Below are 20,383 nucleotides of genomic sequence, written 5' to 3'. Positions count from 1 at the left end.
TCCCAGACATGCAGGCTGACAGATCTCAGGTTGTGTGTGTGTATCTGCTCACCCTTGACCTCAGCGGTCATCCTGTCGGTCGCTGCTGCTGCTTTGATCTGATTTCTTTTTCGTCAGATTTGAGGAAGAGCTTTCTTAATGTTTTTTTTCCCCCCACAGGCAGCAGTGTCTAAGGAAGTTGGTGTCTGTCTGTCTATCCACATCAAATACATCTCAACAGCTAGTAGCCAGGTTGACCGGAAATGTTGCTACGGATATTAAAGGATATTCTGGTGACCTTCTGACCTTTTCATTAGCACCACCGTCAGGCAACATTTTCCACGAAGAAATCTGCTTTATTCAGTATATTCTTGGTCCCAAGAGGATGAAATGTCATGAGGTCACTACCATGACATTTTCTGAGCATTCCCATACTCCTAAGGGGCCGAATCATTTTGATTATCTAATTACCTTTCCCCTTGCACTCATTTGTTGAGCATTTCCACATTGTGTGCTGTATCAAACATCACACTGTCTAGAGACCGCCGGTCTGGCTTTGAGCTTCCGTCCGTGTTGCAGCCCTGTCTCTTAGAAGTAACGTTTCTGTACTAAAGAAAGTTTTGAAAAAGTAAGTTTCCATAAATAATTGTGGGACCATGTTCTGCACCTGCGCCACTTTTCTGCCAGCCAGTTAGATTAATGTCAAAAAGAGTCCAGGACGATAATCTGGTTTGAATGCCAGTTAATATGCTGAAGGTGGACGTCCTCTCCTCTCCTCTCCTCTCCTCCCTCACAAATGACCATCTGTGGTCTGGGCCAGCTGCCAGAGCAGACAAGAGAGAGGGCAGCCCGACTGCAGCCTGTCAACTAAACCCTTCATGGTTAGGGATTCAAAACAGATTCCAGCCTTTGAACAACCGCATGCTTCATCTCATCTGTCTACTGTACGTGTCAGAGCGTCTGTTCAAAAACACAGTCATAAATGTTTAAAAATAAATGATCCTGATGTCTGCTGATCACCTGACAATAGTTTTCTTTGTTTATGGGAGGGTTTCTTCTTCTTGTATTGAGGGGACTGAATGAGGAGATTTTATAGCTCTGAGTCTGGCAGGAAGTTTTGTTATCATCGCGCTCATCCTGACGAAAGGCTTTGACGTCATTGTAGACACAACAATGTCTTTGATGCGACTTCTCCCCAGAGATGATCTTATCCTTTCTGGGTCTGCGCTCCTTTTATAACGGGCTTATATTGTCTTATCTTTAAGTGCACCTAACTTTGCAGTGCCTTTGAATACAATCCACCCTCTTTTTGCGATGAGCTGTGTTTTTTTTTTTTCGGGGGGGGGGGGGGGGGGGGACCAGCTGAACAAAGGTGTTTATTTCTGGAGAGGGATCACCTGCAGCTTGGAGCTCTCTGAAGCTTGATTATCAGCGCTGACATACTAATTATGATGGAAGAATATGTTCATGTATGAACCAGACTCAATAAGCTTCATAAATCAAAGCTAAACATCCCTTTAACTGTAATGTTCATGGTGTGTTTTATGTTTTTCTGCGTATTTGTGGGAACATAGACAGTGTTGTTGTTGTAAGCGTTTTCCTCTTTCTGTGTGGGAATCCTTTATGATGCATTCTCCATTTTTAAAATCGCTTTTTGACATTATCACATAATATACGACTGTATATTATATATGTGCTTCCACAACTTCACAGAAGTTTTTTTGAATGCTTTTATTTGCTAAAAAAAATGTAATGAACAGTTTGGGACCAATTGTGTGCTGGACCATCTCTTTGACTGGGTCTCCAGTCTGTAAGCTAATCACTTACTGGCTCTGGCTGCATAGTTAGCAAACAGCCTATAATGATACAAACCTTCTCTTAATTGTTCTACATTTTTTAGCTTTTCTTGGATATATGTGATAGCAATCTGAACATCTTTAGGTTGTGGACTATTGGTCAGACAAAACAAGTAATTTAAACCAAGTAATTTGAAACGGGTAGTGACCTGAGGTCCTATTTTACTTGTAATACACATGTAATAATATGAAATTTGCATCATCGTAGTGAATCCACACTTGCCACAGTCTCCTCTCCTCTCCTCAGGGTCTGCAGCAGATATTTACGATAGCGTTCAGAGCACATTCCCTTCTCTTGTGCAAATCACACACTCAGCATGTGAAATTGTTGTCTCAGGATCAAACACACACTCTTCAGGGATAAGAATATTGTTTGCTGAAGGGAGCTCATAAAACCAGAGAGGCCCTGCTTTGCCAGCGTGTCGCTGTCAGAGCTGTTGTTCAGCTTTATTCTGTCATACTGATTTAGAACTGTTATCAAATGTGCATGGACTCCAATATCTGCCCTCCCATCATCAGAGAGCATCGATCTGAGGCCTCGGAGTGCCAGCCGCTCTTATTGATGCACTGTGGAGATAAATGCTGGTCAAGTTACTAATGAGATTTGATTGAGATTCCTGTGAGCTGACAGACGGGATGAAGGAAGAGTTTGTGAAACATTCGGTCTGATACAAATTAGTCTCTGAATTTGCCCGTCTGAATCCTAATTCTCACTGTAGGTAGGTCACTCGGAGGGGGGAAGGGATGCTGCGAGTGAGTCAGCGTTGTCCTTCCAACGCTAATGGCCAGGAAATGTCTACGTTGGAGAGACTAATTGGATTTCTTTAACAGGAAAGCATCCTTCCAGTTCCATTAGCTGGTGGTAAACAGCAACACACAGCAGAGGGAGAGGCAGGTGGGAGAGAAAAGGGGGTTTGAGATGTAAACGGAGGGAGGGAGAGCCGGGAAAGAAGGGGAAGGCATGTTTATTGTTGGTGCAGATCAAGAAGCAGTCAGGTTTAGTTTGGGTGGGGAAAGCTGTAAATGTTTGTTATCCGTGCAGATGATGATGGAATGAGATGCCAGGAGGGAAGCAGTGTCTGCTGGGTAATAAGATCATCAGCAGGCATCCCTGGTGTTATGGTAATGCACTTAACTGCAAGGCTACGCACATAATCATTCAAGTATCTTCAGATGCAGTATAATAGCGCCCTATTTTGTCTGAAATGAAATGTAAAACAATTAACCTTTTTCAGCAACGCTATGCTCCAGTTGTTTTTAGTTCGCTTCAAAATATTATTTTGACAAAAAGGAAAAACTTATAAGATGTAACTCAACAGTGGCCACAGTTGACAATCATGTAACAATAGTAAATGCTAAAACCTAGTGAAACAGGAGCACTGAAAAGCATCTTAAAGTACATTATACAAGCAGATGCACCTAAAGTGGTGTTAACATTAGCCACCTCAAGCTACTGGACAAACCCAGGAAGGCTGTAGCGTCAAACCCAGTGTGTCCAATTATAAATTCAACATTTCATGTGTAAGAGGAAGAAAGTGCTCTTTCTTCTTTCAAAGTCTCGCTTTAACTCAGTTTTCCCATCTGTGTACCAAATCTCACAGTCATGTTCAGTCGATTAGCTTAGATTAAGTGTGAAACTAAGCGAGCTCCATACTTGGGTCACGTGATGACAGCTGAACTGTCTCCATGAAAACTAAGCAAACTGGATTTGCTGAGGGAAAAAAACCATGAGACACCGTAGAAAGTATAGGCCTGGATTTGTCAAATGTATTATAAAGTAATATACAATGTAAAAACGTGAGACTAAATGGAGTACTGTGTGTTTTTATTGTGTATTGTCTGTTGTGCTTCTTGTGATTCAAATGAATGAGTAAAAGAAGGTCAATGCAGGACACGGATGAACCACATTTACATTTATTCTGAGCAGCTCTTGACATAAACTACGAGAAAAGCTACATTCAGCAACACAATGAACAGACAGTCAGGAAAGCCTAAATCAAACCCGGCGTTCTCGTTACCTCCAGGCTACAGCTGTCGTTGGGCATCTCGTCCGTCTACTGACACACTGCGACGCAAAGTGTAATTGGGGGGGTCCCTCCTATAGACTAGTAGGATGGGTAGAGACCCTCGAAGGGGAAAACCACCTCGTTCATCAGAGACAGAGCATGGAGGAACAGTGGGGCTACTATGCTGCCTGTAAATTGAGCCTTTCTTCCTGTGAGAGGGTGACTTGGTGGAATGCTGCACATTAATGTGGACATGGGTGGGCTTCTCATTCCTGTCATAGCATCTCTCTCTTCCCTTTGACCCTCCATGACTTTCTCCTCTCTTTTTTTTTTTTTTTTTTTGCTTCCAATGCATCCTTTTTGAGTTTGTGCCAACTGGGTGGGTGTGCATGCCAAGGTTTCTATCTTCACCCGTACAGCTGGTGCTTGTACGGGTGATGATCGTCAGTCACAGCTATTAACCTCGAGGTCCAGTCGCATCACAATCCGTCCATTTCAGGTTCAGTTCAATGCATTGGCTTTATGTTTCGATTGGCTGATCTACTGTATAGGACAGTATTGGCTGAACGTAGATGTATTGGTATTGGCATTTATTTCGGTGGATAAATAAGAAGAAGTTTTAAGCACAGAAAAGTTTGAGGTAATTTAGAAACGATACCTTCATTACATAGTTTGTCAACCAGAGAGCTCTTTAAAGAATCCTCAGAAGTATTCGTTTTTACTGTAACCTTCCTCAAATAAGTAGCACATCACTCTTTCTACATTGTATTCCTTCGGTAGAGCTTTGCCTGGCACTCTGTTAATCATGACATCTCGCTGGATTTTGGAAATTTGCATGGGAACTTGCCTGCTTAGCTATAAATCACACAAACATGGACATCACCCTTCCCACTCAGTGGCTGGAAGAAGCAGTTTTGTTAAATCACCAAAGATCTTTGTGTAGGAAATATAAGATAACATGATTTTTGACTGAAAAAGGAAGCTACTCAACTACTCAGAATGAGAAAAGGAAAGGAGATGAATTGCACACATTCTCTTTGTTTTGGGGCAAACAGGAGGTTGATGGTGATAAACGACCAAAACATTTTGAACAGACATATATTGTCTTTCTCTTTTTCAGTGACTGCTGATGTGGAGGTGAACATGGAGGACAGAGTGGAGGTCTTCAGGGGAGAAACGGCTTCGATCACCTGCATGTTCACATCATCTGAAGGCGTTGGCGGCATAATGATACAGTGGTTCTACGTGAGTTTCATCAATCCTGATGCACGCATACACAGAAAAGTCTGTGCATGTGATATTTCATGTGTTTTGTACTCTGACCTTTAGGTGACAAAGACAGGTGAGAAGCAGAAAATCTTCTACCAGGACCCCACCGGGACGGTTGTAGACGAAGGCACACCGTTCACAGACCGGATCAGTGTGAATGGTACCGGAGCCACTGGAGAGATCGTGATGACGATCAGCGACGTGCAGCTGGAAGACGAACTTGAATTTATCTGTCTCATCAAAGGTCTCACGGAAGGGACCGGGGAGGGACGCACAAAGCTGAAGGTGTTCGGTAAGATTCAAGCTGAGATGTGAATACATTCAACAAACTTCTCAATATTTTTCAGCATTTTCACTTCAACTGAAACTTCAGGTCATCTCAGGGATTACCCTTCAATTGGCACCAACTTCTTTTGATGCTTACAATAACACTTCAAACCCTTTCAGTGCTTCCAATGACACTTCATCTTACACATGCAACACATTTTTCTTTATAGCCTTTTCTAGATCTTAATTCAGTGCTTAATTTCTACACAGTAACGCCAGACTTTCCCACCATTGAGAGTGTGCAAACAGGGTTCTCACTCAACGAAGGCCCATCCAAGGTAAACAAGCTTTGAATCATGAAGATCTGAGTGGAAAATTACGAAATGGCTACAATTGATTTCTTTGAATTTGGACTACTATCAATCTCTTTCCTCTCCTACAGATTGGGACGTGCGAGGTCAAAAATGGCTTCCCCAGGCCGAACATCACTTGGTACAGAAACAAAGCACCGCTACGTGTTGCTCAGGATGGTGAGACGGATTGACATCAACATCTACAACACACTTGTACACTCTACACGGCCATTTTCTCCATTTCCTTCCCTGTCCTTCCTTGTTTTCCAGTGGTGAAAGTGGTGCTCAGCACCACCGTTGAATCCAGTGGTCTGTTCTCTGTCACGAGTGAGCTGATCATGAAGGTGATGAAGGAGGACAAAGATGATCTGTTCTACTGCGAGATCAACTACTTTGTTCCCGGAGGATTGAGGATGACCGAGACCCCCAATATTAACATCACCGTATACTGTGAGTTTCCCACATAGTATAACACCACTATCATAGTGTACTATGAGACCACATAGCAAGTTTCTTATGGATGACAAACACTCAGCCCCATATTGACCACTGGTCAACCTGGTAAACCAGAGCATTACGTCCATAAGTGATACATGTGCTTTAATATGCCGCTATGAAAGACACCACGTCTCTTTTAAGGCTTTCCGCAAGATTGCCTGCAGTGTTTTGCCTTGTTTGCTGCAGGGACGGTCGAGGGAATCACAAAAACCTTCCACAACTTCAAGTTCAGGTTTGTGGTCTGATCTTGAATTCCTCTCTCTGATTCAGACCCCTCCACAGCTGTACGTGTTTGGGTGGAGTCACCAAAGGGCCACATCAAGGAAGGGGACTCGGTTGAGCTTCAATGTCGTGGCGACGGGAATAAGCCTTCCTCAATTTTCACAATCTCGCACAAAGGAGTAAGAAAATCAACACTTTTGAGCTCATTATTAGCAGCATAGTTGCTACTTCCTGCTTTGTCTTCTTCACCAGATCGTTGTTGACGACCACATTTCCATGTGTTGATCAGATTACTTTGGCTTCTTGTAGGTTGAATATGCTACAAATGTGTTGGTATTGGATAATGTGACCCGTCGAAACAGTGGAGATTACGAATGTACCTCTATGGACATGGACACCTATGAGGATATCTCAGGAAACACCACTGTGTTCGTCCACTGTAAGGAATCTGCACTGATATGATATGTGACCATAATAAATACAATCTACCAGCAGTACGACTGCACTTGCGCGGTTTGATATTTCTTCTGTCTCTCCCCCGCTGTGTGTGTGTGTAGATCTCGATCCTGCCGTTGTGACGGCTGAAGACCCTGTTGTGATGGCTCAAGGAGAGATGACGGCCACCTGCAACGCCCTCTCTTCTCTCGATACACAGATAGTCTGGATGAAGGTCACCTACACTCACGCAGTACAGAACAAAGACACAAACAACAGCATTTTGTCTTTTGCATTTAGAAAACCTGTCACCCTAATGTTTTGTGTGCAGTGAGGTACTGTGTGAAACATTAAACGGATTTAATAATAGGAGGTGGAGACTCGGTGTAAAAGGTGGCCAATCAGGAAAGCCTGTAAAAATAGTTGTTGACTTTATTGGATTGTTTTTGTTGGCAGAGAGTTTTTGGACACCAAGAAAGACAATTGAATATTTTTTCCTTATTATTTTAATCATGATTGGCTGTGTATTGGTTGTACCGTTGGTGAAAGAAGAAGAATTGTTCCACTTAAAATAGGACTTTACATTTTGTGAAATAATTGATTTTCTGCACAATTTTCTGTAAAGAAATACACTGTAAACCTTTGCATCGTATCTGCGTGTGTTAAGTGTGCTTTTTGTGTTTTGTGTGTGTGTGTGTGTGTGTGTGTGTGTGTGTGTGTGTGTGTGTGTGTGTGTGTGTGTGTGTGTGTGTGTAGGATGGAGAGGTGGTTTCAACGGGAAACAGTTTGATCCTGAAGGACGCTACGTTTGACTCAGCAGGGGAGTACCTATGCGTGGTGACTGCTCTTGAGATTGAGGGAATGGAAACCAGCGCGACACTTGATGTAGAAGTCCAAGGTAAATCTGATCACAGATATTTAATATTAAAATTGCTTTTTAGTCTGTTATCAATATGTCATTCTTCAAGAAATGTCCTGATATAATGCATACTGTTGTCTGTTTTTAGTTTCAGTTGTATTTTTGGGTCGATGTGGCAGTTTTTAGTGGAAAGTCTTGGTGGGTTAGCAACAGGCGCTGTTACTAGTTATAGTCGTTATGGTCATGAGAGCTTTTCAATGTTATTATTTCTTGCTCTTCTCTGTAGGCCAACCAGAGATCATGAAGCCAGACTACACAGAGATGGAGGAGAGTTTTGGGTCGACAGTGGATCTGAACTGCAATGCCAGAGGTTTCCCTACTCCCAGTGTGACCTGGACCACCTCTGATGGAAAGGTACAGCAGAGGGAAGCCTCCCATTTTCTATTGGCTACAGCTGCTGCAGAAATGCACCGTTTTTCCAAATTAAACAAATTGTGTTTCAAATGGTTTAAATGTTGTTTTACTCTTCATATGATGAAATTAGGAGCAGGTTGGTGGCTGTGTATTAGTTGTTAATGGGGTGTAGTTCTGCACTATGTTCTAGTATTTATTGAAATTACAGTAATTTTCCTAACTAGGACATTTATTCGAGGTAATGTAGCAATGAATGGAAGGTAATATCGTCTGGCTCTCCATTTTGGTCCAGACTGAAATATCTCAACAACTATTTGATGGATTGCTGTGTAAGATTTTGTACAGATATAAATAGCACAGAGAGGAAGTATGTAAGGAATTTGATTATCCCCATACTTTTATATTCAGCACCAACAGCAGGTGAACACTCTCACTTATCCAGTGAAATGTCTCCACACCTATTAAATGGATTGACCTCAGCTGTACTTTTGTATTTAGAGATAATTAGTTGAATTAAAACTGTGAACGTGGTTAACATCTTCCAAGCATTGTCATTGCCAACCTTACCGGAGCCGTAGAATCTGTTATTGGGATTTAAGTGCAATATCCTCAACAGCACTTGTCTTTTTGATAACTCTGCATTGAATCCCTGATGGGCCTGAGAGAGCTGCCAGTGAAGGTTGGTTTAGTCGCTTTTCAGACTGATGACTTTCTTCAGTCTGTGACAGGATGTCTGCTTTAAATCTGACTTGTGCAGAAGAGCGAGAAACCTTTTGTCGACCTGTTTTTTTTCTCTCTATCTACACTGTGTGTTTTTTTTTGTATCAGACCCTCTCGTCAACATCTCACAGAAAGACCCGGGGTCACGTCCATAGTCAGGTCAGCATCAAAGTCACCTCTGACATTACGGCTTTCTGCAATGCCTCCAACGATTTCGGCACTGACGCGGTGACCTTCAACATCGCAGCCAGTGAGTTCCTTCGGCAGATTGCGTTGTTGTCTCTACCTGTTGTCCTCCTCTCTCACCCCCCCCGTCCTCCTGCTCCTCACCTTCTTGTCTGTGTCACTTCTCTGTTTGTTTTCACTTTGTCCGAGGGCGTCGAGCTCAGCCATGTGCATTCTGGTGTTTCAGTGTTGTTGTTTTGGACAAGACGCTGTGAAGCTGTGTGGCTGTGCTCCTGTTAAATGTGCTCCCCTCCTCCCCCAGTGTGTTTAAAAGGAGTGTCCTTCCTTGTGTGCCTTTTACCTGTTTTCAGCTATAAACACCACCACACCAGCCACAACTAGCACTAGCACTACCACTACCACTACAACTACCGCTACCGCTACCAATACCTCTGACACAGGTAAGACCACAGTCACTCTTCACCGTCTGCCTCACATCACTCAAGTCAAGTCAACTACAAAAAGTTTAGAAAATGACTCCCGTGAATCCTGTTAAAATGACTTGAGTGAGAGTGACGCTTCAGCTGTCAGTAAAGGTTATTATGTATACGTTAAGTGTCAGGTGGTCTACACACTTCCTTTCTTTCATGGTGGCTGAGCCGTTTCTTTCTGTGAGTCAGACAGAAGGAATGAGAGCGAGAAAGGAAAACTCGAAAGCGCCTAAAGCTGCTGCAATTACCACAGTGGCATGACTGAAAGGTCATTAGAGCAGCAATCGCTCTGATTAAAAACTGTGGTTTCTACAAGTATTCATAGTTTTTAATGGGCGGTATTACTGTCATCACTGTGAGGTGTCTCAGTGACTAATTTGTTGGCACAGTTCTCCTTTTCTGCTGAAGTTATTTAGTAATTTAACTAATTTGCTTATATGTGGTCTTTTTAATATGCGTTTTACAAATTCTATGAGAATTAGGTTTCTATCCCAGAAGAGAAGTCAATTAAATCAGATGAAAAAAAAGACTGACACGATTTACCTTCTGCATACAGCAGTACTGTGAAGAAGAAGTACTGCATTCCTGTTAGCATTATGGCGTGAAGATGCATACACGGTACACAACCACAAACACACATGCATCAGTGTGACTCCAGCAAGCAGCTGATGCTTAAATGCACTCAGAGCGAGTCTCCTGACTCCCATTACGTGTGACGCCTTGTGTCTTCTCTCTCCTCCTGCCTCTTTCTCTCTCTTGTACATCATGCCAGAACATTTCCAGCCGCTCTGAGACAAACAGTTCTGGGTTGTTGTTTCTGGCTAAGTGCCGGTTAAACGTCGTCAAACGGGGCTGCCCTGTGAAATGACTGTTGTGCTACTGACCACATCGGCCGAGCAGGCTAGGTGTTTAGCTTTTGTTTTAGCTCCACAGATAAGATCCTCTCAAATTAAATATTCAATGTGTCCAGTTCAGTCTTCTGCTGAAGTTCTAAACTGCCTGTGTGTGTATGTGTGTGTGTGTGCGCCAGGCCTGCTGGTACGAGTTATTTAGTATATCCAGTCACCCACTGATAATTGTTCTAATGTGGTTTTTCTCCGTCAAAGCTCAAACCCCTATCCCTCCAAAGAAAATCACGAAAGGTTTGTATGCTACGCTGCTGAAGACTCTCCCTCACCTCTCCACCTCAAAGGCAAAAAGCTTCCTTCCACTTCTCCACAGCACCCCCCTCTCTCTCTCTCTCAGCTCCCAGCATTCATCAGACCTCCCCTCTCTCCCCCGATGAACAAAACATCAAACCATCATTGAGTTGTTCATCGTCACCTCTTCCCCGTGCATGTTGTCGTATATAAGCGCACCGCTCCTCCTTCGCCCCTGAATGACTTCCTTTCTTGAGGTCGCCAGGTATACCTGGTCACCTGAACGACGCTAGTGCTGCACTCTCTTCAGACGCACTGTCAAAATGCTATCTACTGTACCTACACACTGTGGAATGCTGCACAGCCTGCCTGATGCGACGCTGTGTATCCGACTGTCCTGCCTCGTACCGTCATCTCTTTCATAACCCATTTACAGTGAGTAACCCTGTCGTCGTCGTCGTTGTGCTTCTTCCCCACCAGAGGGCAATGGTGTTATCATCGCAGTCATCATTATCTGCATCCTGCTGCTGGCCATCCTGGGGAGTGTGCTCTACTTCCTCTACAAAAAGGGCAAGATCTGTGGGCGGTCCGGCAAGCAAGACCTGTAAGTACAACAACAACCACTTTATTTTGGAGGGGGAAGATGAAAGGTGTTTTAATCCCTTTTTAGATGCTGCATCAACCGTAGTGGACTCTCCAAATATTTGTTGGATCTCAACCAAAAACTAGACGAACTAGCTTTTGGTGACAGAATAAGTCATGAAAGAAGGCCAGCATGGCAGAGAGACACAGCAGGAAGTGGCATAAGACTGTTTACATTAGGACTTCACTTTCTAGTTAAAGTTAAAGTGAAATTGCAGATTTCTTCGATGTGGAAAGCAAAATGAAATGTCATAATAAATATCAAATCTCGAGATGATGGTTTATAAAGTTGGTGCATTCAATTTCCTTTTTTTCTAAAAACAAATAAGGCATTTAAGATAATATCATGGTAATATTTAATGGAATTCCTTAATATTTTCCTTCTAGAGGTGCGAATACATGGACAAAGCTGCTAAAATTCATTAATTTAATGTTAATTTTAATGTAATAATTGCAAGTAACATTGTAGGAATACCCATGTGTGTAGATAGAACTCACATGGTTAAAGCTACAGCAATTCATATTTACATATTAACAAAGGACAACGTGTTAATATGAGAGGTGCTGCTTGTATTGATAAACCCACAGATTATCACCGACTCTGCAGTTCCTCTCATCTTCTAGCTCAATGTTTAAAAGCTCTAATAAACTCACTGTATATGACCTGCTCAGCCCAGCAGACGAGCTGGTGTCGTAAACACACTTGCGTTCATCAGGACGACACACACGTATTATATTTTACTATGTTTTGCTCCGTAGCTGCTGTGTAAAAAAGCAACTGTTTGCTTTTTTTTTTACCATACCAACTGAAAAGGTGATCATATTTGTATGTCAGTGTTATGTTTACAGCTTGCTGGATCATCATTGTTATAGCTGGATCGAAGAACGTTCTGTTGCATTCTGTATGTTTTTCTGACTTTAAGGAGTTATTTTGGTCTTGCAGCACTAAAGACAATTCCGGCAAAGATAACATCGTGGTGGAGATGAAGGGCGACAACACTGAGGAAGCTGTGCTCCTCGGGGTCAACGGGGAAAAGCAACCTCCCAGCCACCAGGTAGATATATATATACTGTTTAAATGAACGGGTCGTAGCCTAAGAGGGTGCTGTTTTTCTGCTGATCTGATTACACCGTTATCATATTTACACACCCCACTTCTCTCCCTCGCCCTCTTTTTTTGTGTGTTTTAATTTGTGTTTTTGCCCTCTGGAGTAAAGGGCGGTGCGTACCTGGATGTACAGAAGTGAGGAGGCAACTGCAGACACACCAACAGCTGCTCCCGTTCTTCCCTCTCAGGCTCAGACCGGCCGATGCCTTCAGTCTTCCACCACAGCCCGTTATCCCAGAGTTACGTCATGGAAAAGTCGCCTGTCAGTCAATATCGTGACGCCGTCTTGAGTCTCAAGTTATTCTATGCTGCAGCTTTTGCTTACCGTCCGTTACATCCAGCAACATTTTCTGTTGGAATGAGCTTTAATGAGAAGTAACTTGAGCACTCCATAACGTAACTCTGCGACTGAACCTTCCACCATCGAAACGAGGCCTATCCTTCGCCTATGGTTCTCATTACCAAAAGCCTTGTATACTGCTGATTGTCTGTAGAACAATAATTTGAGCACAACATTGACCAGGGACTGTTTTTATACCCGACTACACCTCACCTCAGGCAAAGTAATCACTGAAGAGCAGCCTGAAAACAGCTCTTTTTCAAGTGTACATATTATAATCTGTGTATATATTTCTTTATTTAAAATAACACGATAGAAAAAAGAAAAAAAACCAAAAATAAATGACCAGATAGTGTTTTATTTAGTTTGGGTGCTCTTTTATGGAGCGCAACAAGTTCTTGTTTTTATTTGTAATAATTTTTTGTCTCCATGCTTCCTGTTTCGCTTAAGTCTGTACACTGAAATCTTTGGGGACCCAACGATGCGGCCCCTACATCCAGTTACAGCCACACCAAAGGTTTTCCTTTTAGCTCTGAAAACAAACTTTTTAGGTAGTTTAATCGCACAGCATTCACACCTGTAGTCGTTTATTTCTCTGTATTGCAGAAGATATTTTTTGCAAGATGGGTGAATAATACTTTCAGCATTTGATATTGAAGGGTTCATGTTGTTTGTAGTTCTCTTTACTTTACGTTTTCTTTCCTTCACAGTCTAGTTTTGATATGTTCTGTGTGTGTGTGTTTGAGTGGAAGCATTGCCAACAGCCGAGTTAAAAAGTTACAGATGCCTTAGAAATTAAATCAAAGCCTGTAGAAATATAATTTCTATTGTTAGTTATGTTTCTATTTAATGTTCAGTGCACTGATTTCTTTGTTGTTATTCTCCATGCAGTTGTGTTTCTCTAATGTAGAACAGTGTGTTGGTTGTATGTGAACGAAAAGTATTTTCTGTGGTTATTTTCTAAGAGGAAGGATGATGGTAGAACAGATCAGGTGTTCATGGTGAATATTGTTCACGGCATGAAGTTACCCTCCTCAAAAGGAAAAGACATTATTCTGTATAATGAATTCATTAATTCATGTTTTGACTGAATCGTGAAATAATCTGTTGGATCCCAGAGAGAGACATAGAATCCCCCTCAGACATGATGACTGACTATAATTTCTGACTTCTGAGGAGGGGGGAATGACTGTGACTCCACATATGCAAATTAAGTTTGTAGACAATCAACAATGAATATGCACTGTGCTCACTGCTCAATGATGTGCAGGTATCCTCCATACTTACCCTTCCTACTCTATGTCGGTCTGTTTTGTTCTGCTGCTTTTAAGAACTACCACTGTTAATTGGTTTGGGATGTTTGACATCTGTAAAATGCCTTGGAGTTGTGAAATGTACAATGATTTCATTGATGACATTCAAAGCAATTCAACAACACATTTTTGGGTTTTATTTCATTATTTGTAGTTTTTGAAAATTATACCAAATAAAGATTTGACTGTTAAATGAAAAGAAAAGCTTGAAATATTTTTAAGTCGGATGATAAGCTACCGATTAAACAACTTTAAGTAAAAGTGAAGGCTGTTAATGTTTGACAAAAAATATTTCAATATCAGATTTTGATTCAGATTTAAAGGTATGTATTTTTTTAAAGATTACTTTCTAATTTCCGAGTAGTTTTAAAAAAAAAGTTTTATTATAGAATGAATTTGTGTACTATACTATGACTTTTTTCAACACACCATACTATACTATAATTTAACTTTTTCAGACATGCAATGCTATGACTTTGCGAAATTTTTTAATGACTCATACAATTCATTTTTCATGACTTTTCAACATATATTATTAATTTTCTGTTACTTTTTTCAACATACCATACTATGACAGTTTAGAAAACTTATATTATAATATGTCTATAAAAAGTTTAAAAAAAATCATATTATGGTATGTTGAAAAAAGTAAAAAAAAGAATCGTATGATTTGTCAAAAAATGTAACAAATGGTCATATATAGTACTAACAAAAAAATCATAGTATAGTATGTCGGAAAAAGTCATAAAAAAGTAATAATATAGTATGTTGAAAAAAGTAAAAAGAATGTATAGTAGAGTATGTCATAGTATAGTCTAAAAAAGTTATAGTATAGTATGTTGAAAAAAGTCAAAAAAGTAATTGTATAGTTTTTCCAAAAATGTCACAAAAAGTAATATAGTCATAGTACAGTATGTCAATAAAAGTTAAAAAAGTCAGTACAGTATGTCAAAAAAGTAATATTATAGAAAGTCGAAAAAACATCATAGTATGGTATGTCGATATCATTAATTGTATTTTATGTGCAAAAACTCAGTCATAGTGTAGTAAGTTGGGGAAAGTCATAAAAAGTCAAAATATATGTCATAGTATAGTATGTCCAAAACAATGTTGAAAAAAGTCATTAAAAGTCATAGAATAGTATTTAAAAAAACGTCCTAGTATAGTGCGTTGATAAAAGTCGCAAAAAAGTCATGGTATGTCATAGTATATTATATTGAAAAAAAGTCCCAAAACAGTCATACCATTATTATAAAAGAATTCACAAGAGAATGTAGTATAGTATATTGAAAAAACTAAATATAAAAGTAAAAGTATGTCAAGAAAAAACTCATACTATAGCGTGTCACATTATGTCATGAAAAGACATTCAAAAGTCATAGTAGACTATGGTATAAAATATGTAAAAAAATCACAATATAATCACAATAGTGTAATAAAATGTCAAAATGTCACCGTATAGTATGTACAAAATGTCATGAAGTCATAGTATTATGACATAAAAAAGTCATAGTATAGCCGCCTATGTCCTAAAAAGTCATCCACTGAAACACTTTGTGTGGCCCCTGAATGTGAAATAAAAGAATTATATTTCAATCACAATATAAAAGTATTCTATTTTAAGAACAATATAAAAGTATTATATTTTAATCACAATATAAAAGTATTATATTTTAATCCACTGCGTCCTTTTCAGTACTTTTACTTTGCTTGGCTTACATCTAATACAATACTCGGCTAAATTTTGCAATTTCGATGGACAGTTTAATGTGGAAGTGAGAACAAAAATATATTTACTTCCAAGTGTTCAACACTTGTTGTACAATATCTGAAGAATAAGTCTGGAGAGACATGTGGTAACTTTTACTTATTTTATTAACAGCACTGTGCAGACTTCCAAAGTGATATGAGCTTTAAAAACCATCAAAAAGTTAATGCATGACTTGCACTGATGAGAAGCGACACTACATGGAACAACAGCGCTCTCTTCTGGCAGAAAGCTGAAGTACCCCAACACAGGGACTGAGGGTAACAGGCTGGTACGCACCGAGCATCTCTGAGGCCAAGTGCTGATCTGGGACCTGGTTTATCTTTCAGGTAAGAGAGTTAAAAGGAGACCTTTCTCCAGATCAGCAACTGTGCGTCAAGAGGAGGCTTGAAGCGACGAACGAGGCAGAGAGGACAGATTAATACAAGCAATACTGCACAATCTAGCCTTCTGAGATCACCAGGTACACAACAATACCAACACACTCTTCAAAACCAAGGCCTCACTCTACACATGGTGAGGATCTCCTAGCATATGGCACTGCTCACAGAATTATTCACATAAGTAAACAAAACCTTTGGAAAAAAAAAGAAATACTTGTACAGGAATGCAAAATGAAACAAAACAGCCATTTTTTCTCTTTTCATATTACTAAATTTGCACAATTAGATTTTTCTTTAGAGTGACAGTATCGAAGCACACATTGGTATATTGTGAGAAATCCCCCCCGAAAAAAGAATACCAACGATGACATGCTGTCCTCAAAGCTTAAAGAAAACATTGGTATTGAGGATTGGGGACCTCCCCGTCCATTACCCATCATTCAAGAAGTTTCTCAAGGCAACTAGGAACAGGGGGAAAGAAAGGACGAGAGGATGGCCAGACCGCGCAGAGAGATAGCTTCCAGTCAACAGAGAGCATCACCCAGAAGAAGCACGTGCTGATTGGCTATTGACATGATTTAGACCCTCCCCCAAAAAACATTCTTCTTCATATGCTGGGAGAGGTTCAAGTCAATGTACCTCCAAGTTCCTTATTCATTCATAGTACCTGGAAATCAAGCTGCTGTTTTTGGAAATAAAAAAAAGTAACAATGTGCAAGTTATAATGTGATAAAGAGAAATAGGCTACTTGTGTGACTTCATTAAGCAGATACTTTCAGCTACATGTCAGCTGGATGAAGAGACGGGAGGTGAGCTGGTGTTCATGCCAATGAGTCTCCTCTGGGGGTTTGACAGAAGAACATCATTCCTGAGTTAGCTCTTACAGTTGGGCCCAAATACTGATGTTAATGTAGACTTGCGGGTGGGCCAGCGAACCCACGAGCCTACTTTTTTTGTTCCCCCAAGAGCCTCTGCAGTCACTTCCAGTCAGTGGGGGGTGAACCGCCGCAGAGAAAGGAGACTAACGTGAAAGAGAAGCCTGAATCTCTTACAAAATGTCTGGTTTCCACAGCATTTAGTTTGCTATATTGCAGAGTCTACCTGTAGAGAATCACAGAGAATATATATATATATATATTTGAGAAAGAAAAAAAAGAGTCGACAGCTTGAGAGGGCTGCAGGCTCCCAAGTCGTTTGTACTTTCAAGTATGCTACATCACGGACCGGAGACACGCAGATGATACTGTCACTTTAAAGAAACGGGGTGACCGGTAAACACAGTATTCACAAATGTACATTTAAGGCTTAATTGTTTAGCACTAACAATAGTAGCAGCAGTGAAGCACTTCTGAATTAATTATAATAACAATATTTATGATCATATTACGATAAAATATTACCTAAGTAAATCAATGTCATCTTTTTTTTGTTGTTTTGTTTTGTTTCTTAACACTGGACTGAGCTGGAGACAGAGAATTGTGATCAGCCAGCCAATGACGTGAGACAAAGACACAATGAAAACATTTCAGCCCACCACGGATCACACAACACTAGTCTGGTACTGCGGGGTCGTCGACATTAGCACGTCCTCTAATAATCTCCGCTGCCAGAGCTGTACAGCTACACGGGGCGCTGCCGTACAGAGCAGTGGTACGTTTACAGCGCACGGGGCGGAGTATACGCACTGTAATTCCACATTCATGTTGTACAGGAACAGGGGGGGGTTCATTTAAGAGAGGGTCGTGAGGAGTCGGTCTGGCAGACACGCACCACACATGCATGCTCACGTACACAAACTCACACATATAAACACACGCTGCCAGACAACAGCCCAGACCTGAAACCATCGCCATGCTACTTTGAAAAATACAACACGACAAAACAAGCATGTTTTTTCTAAAGAAAAGAGAAGAAAAAAAAAAAAAGTACCAAAGCAACATTGTTAATCAAAAGGCCATAACAGACTGAATTCAGAATGAAAAAAGCTCTGCTGCACATCTTCTAAACTGACGCTGAGGAAGACCTCCTGCCTCTTCCTCACGTTTATTTCATCCCTCAGTCCGAGAAAATGGTCCCCGCCTACCGATATCACTTGTACCAACAGCCCAACAGCGACCCTCAAAAGCTGAAGTCATTTTTTTACATACTGTATATGCACGTACTGTATATATTACACACATTTAATATATATTTACTCATATATTAAATTTTCATATAGACATACATTTTTAGTTTTTTTGTGAGGTGTTGGTTACATTTTCAGGGAAATGACGATCCGTCTTCCCAGGATTCCTACCAAAGTCTGTTTCCATTTGGCCGTCCGCTCATTGTTCCACGCATGCTCGGTACCTGCCGCAGAGATGTCCACGAAAAAACGAAGAGGCCTGCGGTAGCAGTTTAAAGAAGGCCGGACACTGTTGAAAGCGCATGGAGTGCAGGGCGCAAAGTCCCAGAGACACTGGTGTAACAGCCAGTTCAAAATCCACAGGGATGAAGGGCGTCAGCCAGCACCGGAGGTAGTGCTGCAGGGCAACGGGGCTTTGGGCCGGGGCCGTGCCAAACCTAAACCCAACCGGGCCGGGGCCAAGCTAGGGCGAGAGAGCAAACGAGAGAGAGAGAGAGAGACGCACGAGGAGTGTGCTATGTAAGAATGTGCGCGGTGGAGGGAATGGAGACAAACTCGCGTAGGATATTCTTAGCCATTTCAACATTGTTCTGTGCAATCAACAGCGCTTTCTGGATGTCCTGGTAAGAGTATCCCTCACTCAGGAGGTGCTCAATTTCGCAACTGATTTGGGGGTTGGCTTCTCCTCCTCCTCCTCCTGCTGCTGCTGCTCCACCACTGGGCGGAGCAGAGACGGGCGGGACGGGGCTGGCTCTGCGCTCTGAGTTGATTCGTCTGGGCAGAGGCTTCGGAGGTCTCTCGGGGGCTTCCACCGGCTCTGAGAGGGCTGAAGAAAAGAAGAGAGTGAATGTATGCGCCTTTAAAAGCTGGAACGGTCTGGACTACTCTAGTTCAATAGGTCAATATAGGTCAATGTGAATGAAGATTTACTTTACTGGAAGTCATTTACATCTCATTTAAAAAAAACAACAACATCCTGATCACAAAAGCACCTGTGGCAAACAGCACACTGATTATTGGCCTTTAATTAGCTGTGTGGTTTTATAATACTGTATATAGGCTGAACTGGTTGATCTTTCCACTGCAGCAACCTTTAATAAAGCACTCAAAGAGTCCAATTATGATCGGGGAGCTTGTCAGCGTGTCTGAGAGACGTTTAATTGGTCCTCAGATATAAAGGTTCGGGTCTTTAGTGGAACACTCAGACAGCCGGCACTCATCATACTGTGTAGGCAGTAAATGTCAGCTCACTGCAGACACAAGGAGATTACTGAGAGGAATACATGATTTCCCTTCCTTCTTCTACAGCTTGTGATGAAGTCACTAAATGCTGCATCAGTTGCAGTGAAACCTCCACACAAGCTCGCGGTCTGTGACATCTCGGGGTCAATCTCAGTGAGATTCTGATGATACAGACGGTGAGTTCACCGTAGGCATGTCGAACATCCTGGAGGCATCACTAACTGTTTCAAGATCACAGATCACCGAGCAGCTCTCTGAGCATATTATTGGTCTCTTTACCCGTTGCACACTAGAAATGAACATACTGGAGAAATTCATTGTAATCAATCAAAATCTAACATTAACTTCAGAGAGCTTCTGGAGGATCGGTATAATGTCTGGCCTCATTCCAGGGATGCAGAAAAACGCTTTGGTCGACTTTTCAGACGACTCCCGGTCAGAGGACTTTAGAACTGCTTCTAGATATTGATTAATCAGCAATTTCTGCTTTTTGGCCAGTAAGGAGCTGAACAAAGAGGCTGCCATTACACATTTTTACAACCGAGTAATTTTATGATACAGACATACCATTTTCCCTTACTGTATGCCATCACTAATGTAAAATGTGAACTGTAAAGTGTCATGTCTCTTAATAAAAGCCCATATTTTAAAAGGGTCAATTCACCCAAATCGCAGAAAGTATTTCCTACTTCCCCTAATGGTACATAGGTATTTATTTAATAGTTTCTGAAACCAGAGCTGGTGCTTTTGCATCAGATCTCCGTTATCTAGCACAAGCGCAAGTTGGGG

At 41.3% G+C, this 20,383-nt stretch overlaps 2 protein-coding genes across 5 annotated transcripts in view; one reads left to right on the top strand and one right to left on the bottom strand.

Moving 5' to 3' along the window:
- The window catches only part of mcamb (melanoma cell adhesion molecule b), a 30,354-nt gene extending 16,074 nt beyond the window's left edge, over positions 1-14,280 (top strand). Inside the window, exons 2-17 of one of the 4 annotated variants that reach the window (XM_079165869.1) lie at positions 4,962-5,086; positions 5,171-5,402; positions 5,648-5,715; positions 5,820-5,907; positions 6,001-6,180; positions 6,499-6,629; positions 6,760-6,889; positions 7,008-7,120; positions 7,642-7,783; positions 8,031-8,158; positions 8,987-9,128; positions 9,415-9,504; positions 10,641-10,676; positions 11,154-11,277; positions 12,259-12,370; positions 12,533-14,280. In XM_079165869.1, the coding sequence (XP_079021995.1) occupies positions 4,962-5,086; positions 5,171-5,402; positions 5,648-5,715; positions 5,820-5,907; positions 6,001-6,180; positions 6,499-6,629; positions 6,760-6,889; positions 7,008-7,120; positions 7,642-7,783; positions 8,031-8,158; positions 8,987-9,128; positions 9,415-9,504; positions 10,641-10,676; positions 11,154-11,277; positions 12,259-12,370; positions 12,533-12,562 (1,871 nt within the window). In that variant the 3' untranslated portion in view covers positions 12,563-14,280. Of the gene's footprint in view, positions 1-4,961; positions 5,087-5,170; positions 5,403-5,647; positions 5,716-5,819; positions 5,908-6,000; positions 6,181-6,498; positions 6,630-6,759; positions 6,890-7,007; positions 7,121-7,641; positions 7,784-8,030; positions 8,159-8,986; positions 9,129-9,414; positions 9,505-10,640; positions 10,677-11,153; positions 11,278-12,258; positions 12,371-12,527 lie in introns of all 4 variants that reach the window. The other 3 variants (XM_079165870.1, XM_079165871.1, XM_079165872.1) reach the window with 3 other exon arrangements.
- A 1,682-nt stretch (positions 14,281-15,962) lies between these two features.
- Positions 15,963-20,383, bottom strand: part of cbl (Cbl proto-oncogene, E3 ubiquitin protein ligase) — a gene marked incomplete at its 5' end in the record, with an annotated part of 33,943 nt that continues 29,522 nt past the window's right edge. The window contains one exon of the mRNA XM_079165748.1: positions 15,963-19,178. Within this exon, the coding sequence (XP_079021874.1) occupies positions 18,868-19,178 (311 nt within the window). The 3' untranslated portion in view covers positions 15,963-18,867. The remainder of the gene's footprint in view (positions 19,179-20,383) is intronic.

The sequence above is a fragment of the Pholis gunnellus genome (genome assembly GCF_910591455.1).
Source record: "Pholis gunnellus genome assembly, chromosome: 9".
NCBI classification, from domain to species: Eukaryota; Metazoa; Chordata; class Actinopteri; order Perciformes; family Pholidae; genus Pholis; species Pholis gunnellus.
Note: the sequence above shows the minus strand (reverse complement) of the source record. Positions and strands in the feature narration are given on the sequence as shown.